At 48.3% G+C, this 15,212-nt stretch overlaps 1 protein-coding gene across 1 annotated transcript in view; it reads left to right on the top strand.

Moving 5' to 3' along the window:
- The window catches only part of Col4a2 (collagen type IV alpha 2 chain), a 139,874-nt gene that overhangs the window by 91,659 nt on the left and 33,003 nt on the right, over window positions 1–15,212 (top strand). The window contains exons 9-20 of the mRNA XM_034520012.2: window positions 141–176; window positions 479–541; window positions 1,650–1,685; window positions 3,508–3,549; window positions 4,944–5,036; window positions 5,775–5,810; window positions 6,296–6,346; window positions 6,971–7,015; window positions 10,669–10,722; window positions 11,446–11,512; window positions 12,073–12,183; window positions 12,622–12,771. Coding sequence (XP_034375903.1) covers window positions 141–176; window positions 479–541; window positions 1,650–1,685; window positions 3,508–3,549; window positions 4,944–5,036; window positions 5,775–5,810; window positions 6,296–6,346; window positions 6,971–7,015; window positions 10,669–10,722; window positions 11,446–11,512; window positions 12,073–12,183; window positions 12,622–12,771 — 784 coding nt within the window. The remainder of the gene's footprint in view (window positions 1–140; window positions 177–478; window positions 542–1,649; window positions 1,686–3,507; window positions 3,550–4,943; window positions 5,037–5,774; window positions 5,811–6,295; window positions 6,347–6,970; window positions 7,016–10,668; window positions 10,723–11,445; window positions 11,513–12,072; window positions 12,184–12,621; window positions 12,772–15,212) is intronic.

Consider the following 15,212-nt stretch of genomic DNA (forward strand, 5'->3'; position numbering starts at 1 on the left):
CACGCACACATGAGCACACACACACAACATACAAACACAAACAGCATACACACAAACACATACAACATACCACACACACACAACATACACATACACACACACAAGTAATTCTTAATTAACCATTGTTTCCTCTCAACCAGGGTGAACCTGGAGAGCCTGGCCTCGTCGGCTACCAAGTGAGTACCATCTTCATTAAGGAATTCCATGCAAAACTTTAAAAACATCTGGAGTAGGAAGCAGGCTGGAGAGGTGGCTTGGCAGTTAAGAGCAGTAACTGCCCTTCCAGAGGTCCTGAGTTCAATTCCCAGTAACCACATGGTGGCTCACAACCATCTGTAATGGGATCTGATGGCCTCTTTTGATGTGTCTGAGGACAGTGACAGTGTACTCACATACATAAAACAAACAAATAAAAAAATCTGGAATAGACACCCCAGTCAGCCTGTCTTCAAGTCATGTTCTCTTTGTCTGTCCACAGGGGCCTCCTGGCCGCCCAGGGCCAATAGGACAGATGGGTCCTGTAGGAGCACCTGGAAGACCGGTAAGTCCCTGCGCCCAGTGCCAGCTCACCTGTGGATGCTCCTTTTCCACCCATTGAGTACCATCGAGCAACAGGCTAGCTCTGGCTTGGGCCCCTCCCATCATGTATAAGCTCTTCAGGTTCCATATTAACTATGGGGCCCATCATCCCTAGACAAAGCCTACCAAATGCCCCACTTGGGTCAATAAGAAAGAAACAGACTTTTTTCTGGTCCAGGCATGTGTAACAGGTGCATCCCAACTGGGCCTCAGCCACTGTAGAAAAGGACACATCAAAAGTCCCTGAGTGGAGACCACAGGTCATCCCTCCCTTCTAACATGACACGGAAAAGTGTGGTAGGCTTGAGCAGGATGAGGGTAAGCTTGCCAGAGAGGAGAAGGAGCCCTTCTCAGCAGTGAGGCAAATAGCCTTCGATGACACACAAGAGAGTTTGGCTCCAGGTGACTGAACCCATTCTCATGTTCTCGTGTAAGTGGCTGGCTCACTTACATGGCAATGACTGTGTGACTTAGAGGTTCCCTCTAAGTAGAGTTCAGAGGGGACGTCTCAAAAAAAAAAAATTAGGCAGAGTATGATCGAATGATTGAGGAAGACCACTGGCCTTCACACAATGTGCACACACACAGAAAAGTATACAATAACTAAAGAACTACAGTTCAGATAACCTTAGAATGCACATATGCAGCCGCTCAGTCTACAAAATTAACCTATAGATCTGTTCTGTTCATGAGTACTTGCAAATCCATCACCAAAATCTGACAGTGTCTTATGGGGAATTTCCCAAGAGAGCAGAAGAGTCTGGCTCTGGTCACAGGGCCTGGGACTTCACAAAGCACATTAGGAACAGACATATCAGGGACACGGGTAAAGTCACAAGCCCAAAACACACAAGTAAACCAGGAACAGCTGTGGGTAGACAGCAGCACAGTCTAAGGACAGTGACCCTGCCTTCTTCTTGGCTTTTCATCCCACCAAGACAGATGTGGGGAAGCTGACCATACTGTCCTAAGTTGACATCAATGGTTTTCCCAGGGTCTCCAAGCAGATGTCATCTGAGTGCTGGGGGGGGAGGGATTCCCAGCTTATCCATGTCTTTGTGTTTCTACAGGGACCACCAGGACCCCCTGGACCCAAAGGACAACCAGTAAGTCAGTGGGGGAGAGGGCAAGGGAAGGCTCTTTGATGATTATGTCTTCATTCTTTGACCAGAGAACAACTTGGCTGCCAAGTATTTCTGGTGTAGATTATGCTGAGAACTCTTGTGCAGTCTGACTTGATATTGAAGAACAGACTCTGTGGTGTGTCTGAATGCCTGGCCCAAGCCTAATGTGGGGATGCTGTGTGTAGATCCATGACATCGCTGTGGCTATGTGCAAATCACACTGGTGAGCCACAGTGCAAGATGTGCAGCTGGACCATCTAGGGCAGCTCTATTTAACTGCAGAGGCAGTTTTCCAGGGTGGAAACAGGGCGACACTATGTTTGTTGAAGGGGAATGGAAGACCCTCATCCTAGCTGGATACAGTGAGACTCAGTCAGAGCCTAAGGTCAGCACTAGGTCAGCACTATGTCCGATGCTACTGAGTCAGGCTGGAGACCAGAGCCACACTGATTCCATGCCAGCGTACATGTTACATTGGAGAAGCACCAACCATGGAATTTGTCAGCGTCTTGAGAAGAGAACCGAGCTTGTCATAACCTGGGGAAGCTGGACAGCTGTCCAGACTCAGTAATGGTGATGAGAAAAATATCTGATCAGAGATCCTGCGGTCCAGCAGGAAGCTTGGAAGAACCGTCCGCTGCTCCACATCCAGATGCAGGTCTTCATGGTCCCACGCCTGCTCCATATGCAGTCCCATTTCTGTGACCCATGGTGACCTTGGCTGCCACCCACCTCCATACCCCTTAGGCTTCATCCCCTCCAACAGAGTTTCCAGCTGGAGCTAGAACTAGAGGAGGCTCCTGGATACACCCCCACTTTCCCCACACTCACCCTCATCAGACAGCCCTGAGCATTGTGGGAAGGGCCTATAGCCAAGGACAGCGGAAGCCGGAAGTGGCAGAGCCGCAGGGCCAAGGAAGCAGTGGCCCAGTCCAGGCTCTGGCTTCAGATCTCCCCTGGACGCTGCAAATACAAACAGCCCCTCACCCTGGGCCAAGTCACTTCCTGGCAACTCTGACAAGCATCTATAAGCAGGCGTGCTGTAGGGACTCCCATGGCCGCCATGCTGAGCTTTGATTTCAGCTCCCAGCCAGGTGGCGAAAGAAAGCAGAATTTAATTAAAGGTTTTGCTTTTCTTTCTCAAAAGATATCTAAGCCTCGGAGGAGGCAGGCAGTAGACTGCAGAGAGAGTCTGGAAGAGTCCCCTGTGACGCCTGCTCCCTGTAGCAATAGAGACCCTGGGAAAGAGCACGGGGGTAAAAGGACCATGTGGGGTGGCTCCTCACATCCATGGTCTCAGACAGCAGCAAGGGCTGACTCCAGCCCAGCTGCTCCCCGGAGGAACTGTTAGATAAACACTGGCTGAGACACAGGCCTGACTTTGCCTCAGAAAACAATCTAAACAGCCACATAAATATGAAATGCAGTCAGTGTTAAGTCCCCTAAAATCATTTTAAAAGGGTTTATATGAAGTTAGGGTGATTTTTATTAAAATGAGACGACTTTATGATCTCCAGATACAGAATCTGGGCCATTATCTAGGCTGTTAGAAGGCCCAGAACCTGAGGGAGTTCCAGCTGTCCCTTGGATGGCCGAGTGCTAACGTGTCAACCAACAGGACCTTCTCGGCTCACCACTCGCCCCTTAGGTCTTCCAGACCTTCCGTAGGCAGAGGACCAGGAGAGATACTGGGCTCCTGAAGTTCAGAGAGGACATGTCTTGATCTCTTTTCTTCTAAAAGCTATTTTGGTTTCACTGTGATTCTTGATTCTTGCAAACTCATAGACACCGTCTCTGTTTCCAGGGCAACCGAGGACTCGGTTTTTACGGACAGAAGGGTGAAAAGGTAAGGAGACCAGGAATCAGTGAGTGTCACAGCCCAGGGTGACCTGAGAACAGTTTGCATATGATCATGGTTGAATGCCAGGTCACCCCCACTCCAGGGACAATGGTGAATTAGGGACATGTGACTTCCACCCATCTTCAGGACTGGGGAGTGGAGGTGTCCCCTAAGAATGTTTTCTAATGTGTGGGACCCAGAGAAGATCAAAGGGCTTAGCTAAAGCCTAATCTGGAAACAGTTCAGGGAACAGATGATATGGCTGCCCTGGCTGAGTTCAGTCATGAAAGATTGTGTGACTTCCATCACCTCCTACTGCTTCCCTTCTAAGACCTCATAGCCTGGAAGAGAACACAGTGCTTATACCTACGCGCGCACACACACACACACACACACACACACACACACACACACACACACCGTGAACCTGCCTGCTCAGTGAGCAGCAGATCTGTTCTTCTGGCTCTACAGTGTGAATGCTGACACTTTGGGGGCACTCTGCATGTTCAATGAATACTATAAGTGGAAATCAGAAATCCTAATCCATTAAGGGGGAAAAAATAAAGAACAAAACACATAAAAATGTAAAGTCTCCTACAATGAAATATCCCACAGTAATTAGGTTAAATAAAAAGAAGGAGGGTCTAGGGAGGGAATAGTCACGTGGAAGACTATGGAGATGAACTTTAGGCAATCCACAAGAAGGTATTACTCGGATACTAATGAACACACCGCAGCCCTCATGGCTACTGTGGTCTCTCTCAGTCCTTGAACATGTTAGTGAATGCTCAGAACACATGGCAGCCTTCAGAAGCTGCCCCCCCACCCCACCCCCACCCTTGTTCTGCTGCCGTTCCTGCTACATAGTAGCCGAGCTCAAACTTACAGTGTCTTTTACTTGTAGCAACAGCAAAAGAGACTACAGTTGGAATCTCCTGCATTTATCAGTTTGAGAGAGAAAGGGCGTGAGCAGGGTATGGGGCTGGCCATCAATCACTACTCACATGGAGTAGTGTCTGCCGCTATAGACACAAATGCAGTGAGAGTCTTTTCGAGATATTTAGTCTAGCCTTCACTCATTAGTGTACACAGTGCCTTTTGTTTGTGGTGACCTCAGCAAAGCCCAAATCTATCAAATCTTCTGTAGCCTGCAGAAGCAGGTGCAGCGTAGAATCATTGGTGATCTTTGACCTAGATGTACTAATTCTAAACAGTTGCTGATGGGAGTGTGGTTCACATCATTTTAGACTGCCATTATGTTGGTGTAGTTATTTTATTGTTGTGATACAAAGTAGCCAAGAAAAATAAAACAAAACAAAACAAAACAGTGCATGTGGTAAGACTGGGCTATTCCTCAAGTCCTGTGCCCTTCTGATTCACATTTGCTGAACAATCTGCAGGGTGACATAGGACAGCCCGGACCCAACGGGATCCCATCTGACACACCAGTTGCCGGGCCCACGCCATCAACGTACCACCCGGATATGTACAAGGTAAAGAAAGGGATGGCCATTCCCAGTTGATCCGAGAAGAGGAGAGTGCAAAGGTCATTTTCTTCATTTTTATGCAAACAGTTGCATCCCAAGACAGGAAAGACCTCATTGCCAATTTGGTGTCGAGGGGAGAGAACCAGATCAAATTTGCACCAGCTACTGGAGGGAATGGACAGTTTCCAGCAGCCAGTAGGAGGCGCTTGTGAGCTGCCAAATGCTGTGTATTGACAGCAAAGATGGGCCAAGGACCTGCCATTCCAAAATACCATGAAGAAAGTCTATACTGCTTTTAAAGCTACTTTGACTTGAGATTTTAGTATGTTCCAACTGCCTTTTCCCAAGAAGACCTTATTTGACTGAGTGTGGTCACTGGGAGTCCTCTGGAGTGTGTTCCTCAACTCTGGGACAGGCATGTGGGCACTAGCATCATCTACATGGATGCTCAGAGATGCCTGCATCCTGTTGCTGATGCAGATAACTAGCTGCTCAGATGGAAGAGAGGAAGGCTCCCAGGCACGTCACAAATCACCTTGTGAAGATTCTAGAAAAAAATAATCCGTGTTTGCATTTGAGTCTCGAAGCCATGGCATTTAGGAGTTACTGATTGCCAGGAATTCGTCAAGATTGCTCAATATTTTATCAAATACATTTTAGCCTAGTGTCCTAAGACAGTATTGATGCCTATGTACTGCCGATCTCCAAGGTGAAAGCGTTTCTTACTCCGTGTACTCTTCACAGGGTGAAAAGGGTGAACAAGGAGAACGGGGGACATCTGTAAGTTCCGTGACCACTTGTTCCCTTCCCTCTGTGATCACTCCATCTTTGGGGCTCCTGTTGGAATCGGTCTGCTCTAGTCTTAACCCTTGTGTTCTTATACACTTCTCTATGTGAGAAGATATCATGGATACACAGTGTGTTTTATTTAATAATATAGATTATTAAATGTATTTAATAATATAGCATTATCTGAAGCTGTAAGCCGGGGTGAGGGGGCAGGGGGAGAGGGGAGCTGGGAGTGAGTCAGAATGGCCTCTAATCGGGTCCCGGGGTCACTGCCATCTTGTTTGACCTGTTTGACTCAGCTTCCTAGTTCTTCCCCACTGTGGTGGTGACTGTGTGTCACACTGGGTGATGATCAGTACATAGCCCTGTGTTCTCTCTACCCCCATCCTGTCACTAAGGGGCCTAGGAAGGCTGCAGGCTGGCCAGTGGTGAGGTCGGCTCCAGGCACCTCTCACATTCTGCTTTTTCTTTCCTAGGGCATAATCTCAAAAGGCGAGGAAGGCATCATGGGATTCCCAGGAATACGGGTGAGCCGCATGTTTTAGAACCACGGTTGTTTGGCTAGTTGGCTTTTGCTTTTTAGACAGATTTTTCTGCTTTTAGATCAGTCTTTAGATTTGTAGAAAAACTGAGCAAAAAAGGTCAGATTTCCCATGGACCTCTGGCTCTACCCTGGGCACAACCAGCCAGCTGGGCATGCACCACCAGGGACATCTCTCAGATGCATTTGCTTCAACCCATGAACCCATGTCCTCCCACCCCCATGCTAAAGATTTTAAAACACAGTACCTGCCCAGGAGATTCCACCTGGTATGAGGCCTGACTAATCTTTGTAACAAACTACAGAGAGTATCTAAGACGCAGGTTCATTTCTGGACAAAGAGTCCAATAAAAATGTCCCTTATGGAGACATTTTTATTGTCTCATCTGTAAGAGGAAGATGTCACCTTCAGAGCCACAAATGTCAACAGACACCTCGGCACTTGGGGTTAGATTTGGCTAACTGTAGTTGAATGTGGGCGCCTGCCCCTGCTCTTCCAAACCTTGCAAGCACAGGCTGATGAGTGGTTGTTGGTACTGTCATGCATCTCTCTGGGGAGCTTAGCTGACTGTCCCAAATCTTTATTGTTTGTGTTTTCTGTTCAACACAGGGTTTTCCTGGCCTTGATGGAGAAAAGGGAGTCTCAGGACAGAAAGTAAGTCTATGTACTGGGCCTGAAACCTCATGTATGTAACCAGTGACATCTCAGAAAACAGCGTTTGTCCCCAAAGCTTACTTGGGATGTCCCCTGCATCCAGAGGCTCATAACTGTTCCAACTCTCAGAGTCCTTAGTGGAACGTTAACCTCTGTGTCAGCCTCCCTCATCTGTCTGTTGGTTTGTCCACAGAACTCACCCCAGGTCTCTGCCACTAGGTCCCCAGCCCGGACCTCACACCCTGTCATTGTCACTAAAAGGTTGTCAGCTGGTGACTGAGGTTCCCCCCTCTATTTCTTAGAGTTCTACACACACTTTGATACTTGCTTATGTTTAATGATAACCTAGTTGCTTTTCTCCTGTGGTCTGGCAAAGAAAAAGAGAATGTGTATGAAAAACAAATTTTTTTACAGGTCCAGACAAGATTTAGCAACAACTAAACACCAGCTGGAATGGAAAGCACACGTAGAAATGCTTTTATCTAATTAATCACTAATTAACTCACAGCATTCATTGTCTGAATGCACAAATTCAGCTCACCTGCTGCAGAGCCCAGCCCCCTCCTGTCATCCACAGTGGACAGTTCTGGGGTCTGGCTTTAGATCTGTGCCAGCCTCCAGGGTCATGTTTCCTAGCATGCTTGTAACTCGAACTTGATAACAAAGGAATTCTAATCAAACTTGTGCCGTGCTGTTCCACATTTCATCCCATGGACTAGATGTAGGGGTCCATCACATACACACAACATACACACCCAAGCATGCCAGGAAGCTGCAGGGTTGAGGTACACACGTGCACCAATTTTACTCGCCCCAGGATACAGCCATGGCTCCAGTCAGCTTATAGTCATCACCAGAGTGTGTGCACAGGGTACTCAGGGCTTGTTCCCACCAAGCTATCCTGTCAGGTACACAGAAAGCAGCCTCGCAACCCTAGCTTCCCCTGAGCCCTGCCCAGATCACCACAGCAAGTAGCCACATGACACTGAAGAACCCAGAGGCTGAACTAAGGCAGAGAAGCTCTGTGGCTTTTCTGGGATAGCAGGTAGTCCTTGCCGCCTGGTGTCACGGCTGACCTCCATGGCTCTCTAGAGGCCAGGTTCTGGCATTGATCATGTGCCATGGAGACCATTATTACTGCTGTTCTCCTTCCCTCGAGTTGTAGACTCTAAACTCAGGCTGGACGCCGCACACTAACTAGGTACAACTTCCTTTCGTGGTAGTTCTTGCTAAGAGTGTCCCAGAAAGTAACACAGCAGAGGCAAGAGCTGTCCCCTGCTCCACAACCAAGGCCAGAAAGCCACTGGCTTAAAGGCGGCGATGAACAGATTCTGTAGAGGCAACTAAAGCAGGCACTGGGCCCAGAGCCCAGCCGAGTCAGTCAGTACACTGCTGAGGTGGGCGGGTGGCATGTTGTCACCTACTCTTCACTGAAACAGAGTAGCTATCATGTCTGGAAACATGGCTCAACACAGCTGACCCTGGAACTAGATGTCCATGGAGACTAGAGTCCTAGACTAGGGCCCAGCAACCCCTGATCCCTGCCTAGGCACAGTACAATAGGGATGCCCGTCCAGCTTTCTCTGTGTAACTTGGGAAGAAGCAGACATCTGTGCTTAAGTGGGTCAGAGGAAGAAATAGTTTACCCAACTGAAAAAATAGGGAACCAGGCAGACATACACAAATGACTCATCCCACTGCACGTTAGCACAGACCACATTGTCCAACCGGCCAGCTGCTGGCTCCCCATGAGCTTTCCAGATGTGCAGGGGCCAGAACTTAGAGGCCACTCCAAAGAGCTGCCTGCGTACAGTGACCCATTAAAACAGCAGGCCAAAGAGGGAGGAAGAAGGGACGGCCATGCATCCCGGGGAAGCCCCAGCCTCCCCACAAGAACAAAGAGCCTTCTTCACATGCCTGTGTATGTCACACAGAGAGCGGGGGGGGGCACGTGTAGTGACACACAGGCATGGACACCTAGAAAAGTAAAAAGCTCCAGGCAGGGGACAGGAAGATGTCTCGTGCATTTGATTGTTACTACATTTTCTGGGGGAAAAAAAAAAGCAATCATTTGGGGGAAACCCGTGTTTAACGACAGCGTGCACTGGCCACAATCTTCGTGTGGTGTGAAAGTAGGGCAGAGGAAGTGGCCATCCCTGTGTGGACAGGGCCACTGGACTGCCACGGACCTGTTTAGACTCAGGAATCACAGCTACCAGGCATAATTTTCCAGCTACATGGGAGTTAGGAGCAGGCAGCAAGGCTGTGCCCACAGGCAGGTGTGTAATGACATCATTGAGTTTAATGACATCATGATGCTGCCTCTTCCTGCTCCATGGCCCTAGGTGAATCATGCATTGTATTACATTAACCCTAGTTCTTTCTGCCCAAGTTCTTGCCTGAGGAAAGACCTAGAAATCCAGAGATGGAAACACATCCAGACCCATAAGACAGTGCACTGCCTTCTGTTGAGCATTTGAGGAGACATTTCCTGGGCTGTAAATGTGTCCTGATGGTGAACTCCCATCAGCTACTGAGGACCTCTGCTAATTAGTGTCCTTCAAAGCTTAGGGCTCTCTCTGGAACAACATAAAGCTCCGCCCAGTGTGAGAGGACCGGAGTCAGCCACAACCCTGCAAAAGGGGAAAAAAGATTAGCCAATCTCAGCCCATCAAACAGCACATGAGCTCCTGCAGAGATGTAAGGTCCCGGGGCAGGCCCATTTTGACTGAACCCTGGCTTGGCTTTGGGAGTCTTGCCATATGTAGTCTTTTGCAAGAAGAATGAGCTTCTCAGAAAGCCTTACAGATCTGTTCAGCATCCTCACTGACTGGTATTTGAGAAAACTGGAGACCAAATTAGTGTTAAGGGATTTTTGGGTTGCTTTTTAATGAAAAGAGAAATTCCAAATCAGCAGGCTCTGAGGATTCTGTCTGGTGGGAACTGTAAATTTTCGAAGCTCTTTATGGAGGAAAAGTTTAGCTAAGGGATCAGATGTGGCTGCCCTGCCGGAGACGAATCCCACAGTCTCCTGCTCACTGGGATGCTGGTGTGGGGATTGGTAAGAGCAGCTGTCCGTATTGCACAGTTCCACGGGGGCAGAACAGATGCATCCAGAGGTCCATAACACAAGTCACACAACACTCTCAACACCAACAATCAGGGGAAAAATAGTGAGAAAAGCTACAAGGTCGAGGGTCGGGGAGCACCGGAGACCGTCTCAGTGGCTAAGGGTACTTGCTGTTCTTGTAGAGGACCAGGGTTCTGTTTTCAGCACTCACAGCCATCTGTAACTCTAGCCCAGGATGTGACCCCCTCTTCTGACATCCGCAGGCACCGGCCACTCACGTGGTACACATGCAGGAAAAATACTCACACGTAAAATAAAGTAAATCTTTAAAAAAAAAAAAAGTAAAGCACAAAGGAAGGAAAGGCTGTTTGACAGACACTCAAGCCAATGCCATATTTGCCTCCTGCATCAAGAAAAGAAGCTTTAAAGATATTTGTGCATCTGAAATGAGGGAGGTGGATGTGCACTGGGGATGTGCACTGGGTCATTGAGGGGATTCTTGGCTGTGCTGGTAGAAGTGGTGCGGGGTTGATTTCTGGATTTCTCCCCGAATCTGGAACTAACAGGTTCACATCTCTTTCAGGGAAGCAGAGGCCTGGATGGTTTCCAAGGTCCCAGTGGACCCCGAGGACCCAAGGTGACTCATGTCTTTCTGATGATGACAGCTTGCTCCTCACTTAAACAGCATGGGCAAGGGAGATGAGCTCCCTAAAGGGGAGCTGCTCTGTGTTGCTCAGCCCCCTCAGCATGCAGCAGGAGGCTGGCTTTGTAGCAGCAAGGTGGGGAGGTACCTCCAGTTCCTGTTGGAGGATAGAACTTGTGTGCTTAACCCTAAGGGCTGAGAGGAAAGACGAGGCGAAGTGATCCAGGGTAGCTAGGAGAGGACCCGGCCCTGTGGGTGGCCCTTCCTGCTAGAGGACATGTCTGTGGAGATCAGGGAAATGCGGGGGCGTATCTGGAGATTACATGAGGCTGCTCTACAGAGCAGATGGTGTTGGACGTCCCTGCGTCTCCATGCTGCCTCCCCCCTCAGCAGATGGCTCACTTGTCAGCACTATGAAGGTCTGAGACTCAGAATCCTTGTAGTCTCCCAGACACTTCTGGCATCCATACTCCTGGCAAGGGTTTCACGGGGGAGATCCTCACATGCTCTGATGCTCCTTTTTATGTCTGTCTGGTAGCTGGGATGCAGGGACTCCCGACCATCACGTGGTAGAGATGTTGCCATGGGGACAGTCCATGCTGGATAGTGAGGAAAACCCACCCTATTAAACCAGCTCTACATTCTGTGCACTCCTGGCAGTATACAAATCAAGAATACTCCGGAAAGCTAGACTCACAGTGTTTTCTCTTTCCCCAGGGAGAGCGAGGAGAACAAGGACCCCCAGGACCCTCTGTCTACTCTCCCTATCCATCCCTGGCAAAAGGTTGGTACAAAAGCTTCAGTGTATGACCTGACCACATGTGGACCCTTCTTCTGTCAGCAGCAAAGTCATAAGCTTTCCAGACAGGTTCTCCAAGTGAAACAAAATGGCGTTCAGAATACCTCAGAGACAGCCCAGCTTCCTTGGTGGTTTCAAAAGGGGTCACTAGAAACAGTTACTTTGGTTCTGGCTGACAACACTCACTACCATCCAGATGTGGCCCAATCTGTGAGCGAGGGGAATGTCTTCATTTCTAGGAGACGCACAGGTTCTAGTTTTTAATGCCCAGAATGCCTCTCAGATCGCTGAAACCACTGTGGTGTTTTTGGTGTCTTCTATGCCTTTCTACTGTCTATTTATCAGACTCTTACCCTGCTGGGCTGTGAATTGGAGCCTCCTGAATTTCCAGCATTTGAATGTTCCCTGACTCTCTGTGAATACGGTGGACTTACTGGGAAGTTGGGTGCCTGAAGTTGTCTGTAGATGGCAGCCTCGTTGCTGGGGTATGGGCTTGTTCCTAGACAATGATCTGATTCTAAGGAAGGGACCTGTCTTGGTTGCAGGTGCCAGAGGTGACCCAGGATTCCAAGGTGCTCATGGGGAGCCAGGAAGCCGAGGCGAGCCAGGAGACCCTGGACCCATGGGGCCCCGAGGCCCATCGGCTGGAGATGAAGGTAATGGAGTTTCATAGCATCAGAACATACCTGGTCTCAGGCATGGACATGGACCAGTAGGCTTTGCCGGCCACGTGACTTTCCTGTGGTTTCATCCATCCATCCATGGAGTAGCCTCAGCTCTGATGAGATGAAGGACAAATGCAAGAGTAACCCAAGCGAGGTTAGATTATGACACTGATGGGTGATTAGTGTTACCTCGTCTCTGGGTGGAAGACCCAGCGGTGCTGTCCAATGATGTCAGCAAATGGTCACAATCCCAGACCATTGTGACAGTTGTAAAAGTTGACAAGTTGTGGAGAAACATACCAAGGCTGTCATCTTCTGCTGTTAGCTAGACCCTGATGCTTGTTCCTGATAACGATCCTGTGACAGGAAAGATGACACGGCCTTTACATATCGGGACACTCACCTGCTTCAAATGCTCTTGGATTTCAGATTCAAAGAGAGGCCTTCAAGGAGAGATGGGACCCAAAGGCTTCTCAGGAGAGCCAGGCATCCCAGCACGTTATCCTGGCCCACCAGGAGCTGATGGAAAACCAGGTCCCCAAGGAGTCCCGGGGCCTGCGGGTCCACCTGGACCAGATGGTGAGTGGCTCTGTTCACCTGGAACCTAATCAAGCCGGTTCTGAGTCGATCTGCTAGGCTAATGAATGAGGTGTGGTGGGTCCACACAGAAACTGGAATAACAGCTATTGCCTCTTGGTCTGTAGACCCACAGTTCCTACACAGTGAACTGTGGTGACTTCAGCAGCAAGGAGCCGTGAGCTGAAATCCCTGTGCCCAGGTCTCTTCAGGCATCTCCTTCCTTAACTCACAGCCCCTCTGGTTTGCTTCAGCAATCTGGCTCAGCATCTGATTATCAGCTTCTCTGTCACTGCAAAGCCAATGTCAGGGGAGATAACCATTGATACAGGAAAAGATAGCTGGAGAAAAGAATGGTGGCCACTGGCCAAGGGGAACTGGAGACCCAGAAATTCTGTGCATACAGCAGATGAGGAGGAAGGCTTGGCCAGCCTGCTGCCCTGCAGCACCTGGGTTAGCCAGGGTGATTCCCCTTAGCAGCTGGGATGGTCTCTGAGCCAGCCAGGGTAGCATTTTCAGGTTATGATGGTCCATGCCGTCCTTATGTGAAGAACGCTCTAGCTACTGAGTGGTACACGTGCCATAGCTTTGAACTGGCCATCCACAAATCCCACCTTCTTCAGCTGTAGCATTCAGTTACACATTAGATGTTGACAGTTACTCATGGGAGCATTTCATCTCCTGGAGAGACTGGCTTATGTGGCACTGGAAGGAAGTATGAGGTCATTTTCTCTTTGGAGGGTGACGTCGACCCAAATGTAGGCACTTCTTTCCAAAATGGTTTCAACTCCCTGACATTACCTCCAGCAATCTCTCCTCAAATCTTCCCTTCAGGGGACAGGGCATCCGATTTGTTAATAGTCAGTGTTGGGGTTTGGTTAAACTTCAAGTTCAGAGGTTGTTTTAACTGCTTTGGGAAAATCCTTCTCTGCACCATCTCCAGAAGGAAAATTGTTGGCAGCATTTCTTCCATAGTAAGAAATGCTTCTCTAAAACACACACATAGGAAGCCAGTCACTTTGCTTCTATTTATAGTCCACAGTAACATTTTAACTTAATATGAGACTACTTGCCCAGTTTTCTTTCATGGGGAAGATAGCACATTCGTTTGAAAAGTTTTAAGTGTTGATATTTTCTTGGATGATGCATTTGAGCAAAGCTATCTTTAATGTTTTCTATTATGCTAAAAATAGTTTTTAAGATCTGGGCTATATTTGTTAATATTGACAGGAAAATATTTATTGATAACATATGTACCATATGAGTGTCTATGAGCCCGTTCTTCCTGTGTGAGGTCTGTAGGGTTTTTCTCACATAAACACAGGCAATGAATGAGGACATTGTCTCTGTCACTCCATCCTGTCACAGGCATCCGATATCTTCATGGCTGAATTTTGCTCACTAAGTGGTTTACTGCTTCAATCACATAAATAAACTAACAGAGGCAAGCAGGTCTAGACCAAACCGTTGTAGATTAGCAGCTGATAAGGGGGTGTGTACAGAAGAAGGACTCCTTTAAGAAGTTTATCAACTAAAAACTTTAGGGACATCCAATTCAAGCCCTTCCTGCGTTGTTTCCTCTGTGAGATACATTGTTACTAAATCATCTGCTCTTACAGCAAACCCTTAAGTGAAAGTAGCCAACCACTCATCTTTCTAAGTGTGCCTCATAATTTAGAATCCACCGTGAAACTAATACTGGAAACTAGGAGTCCTACACTGTGAGCCTTTCTTAGAACTGAAACTTGTGGAGTCTTCTCTCGGAAACTGCATTTGGTCCGATTTTGTGTTCTGAGGTTGCTGAAAACCAGAATGCTTAGTCAGCCACGGAATCAGAGCAAACCGTGATGCCAGCTGTCTTTCGGGGTGAAAGGCTATGCTGGCTCCATTTCTAATTCAGCTGACTGAATCAGCTATTGGCTTCTCCGTGAAAGTCATGCTGATATCTCCCACATCCCAAAGAACTTGTTTAAAATTATGAATGAATTAAATAGAGGAAGACAATCCAGGGGAGAGACAGAGGGCACATCTACATGGCTCAATTGTGCCTTCATGAAGGCCTTACTATCTCCCAAGAAAGACATCTCTCTTTGTCCTTGGTGACAGGTTTTAAGTGGCAAATTTTGTCCTCAGGGACTGTCCTCTTGTTTTAAATGTTCCTAAAGTCCAAGTGATGAATCCCTCTATTTACAATCTGCGTTTCTCTCCATCTGTCAAGAGGACTGGACAGTTAAGCTAGCGCCCAACCCAGACCTAAGCATCTTCTGGAGGGGTCCCACAGGCACACAGGCAGTCCTGTGTGGAAAGGCTTTCCTCGGCTCCATAGTGCCTGTCCACTGTGCTTACTCTCTGGACACTGTAGGACTTCTCAATGCTCTCTCTTTTCTCTCTCTTTCTCTTTCTCTCTCTCTCTCTCTCTCTCTCTCTCTCTCTCTCTCTCCCTC

This window comes from Arvicanthis niloticus, chromosome 16 (genome assembly GCF_011762505.2).
Source record: "Arvicanthis niloticus isolate mArvNil1 chromosome 16, mArvNil1.pat.X, whole genome shotgun sequence".
In the NCBI taxonomy this organism is placed as follows: domain Eukaryota; kingdom Metazoa; phylum Chordata; class Mammalia; order Rodentia; family Muridae; genus Arvicanthis; species Arvicanthis niloticus.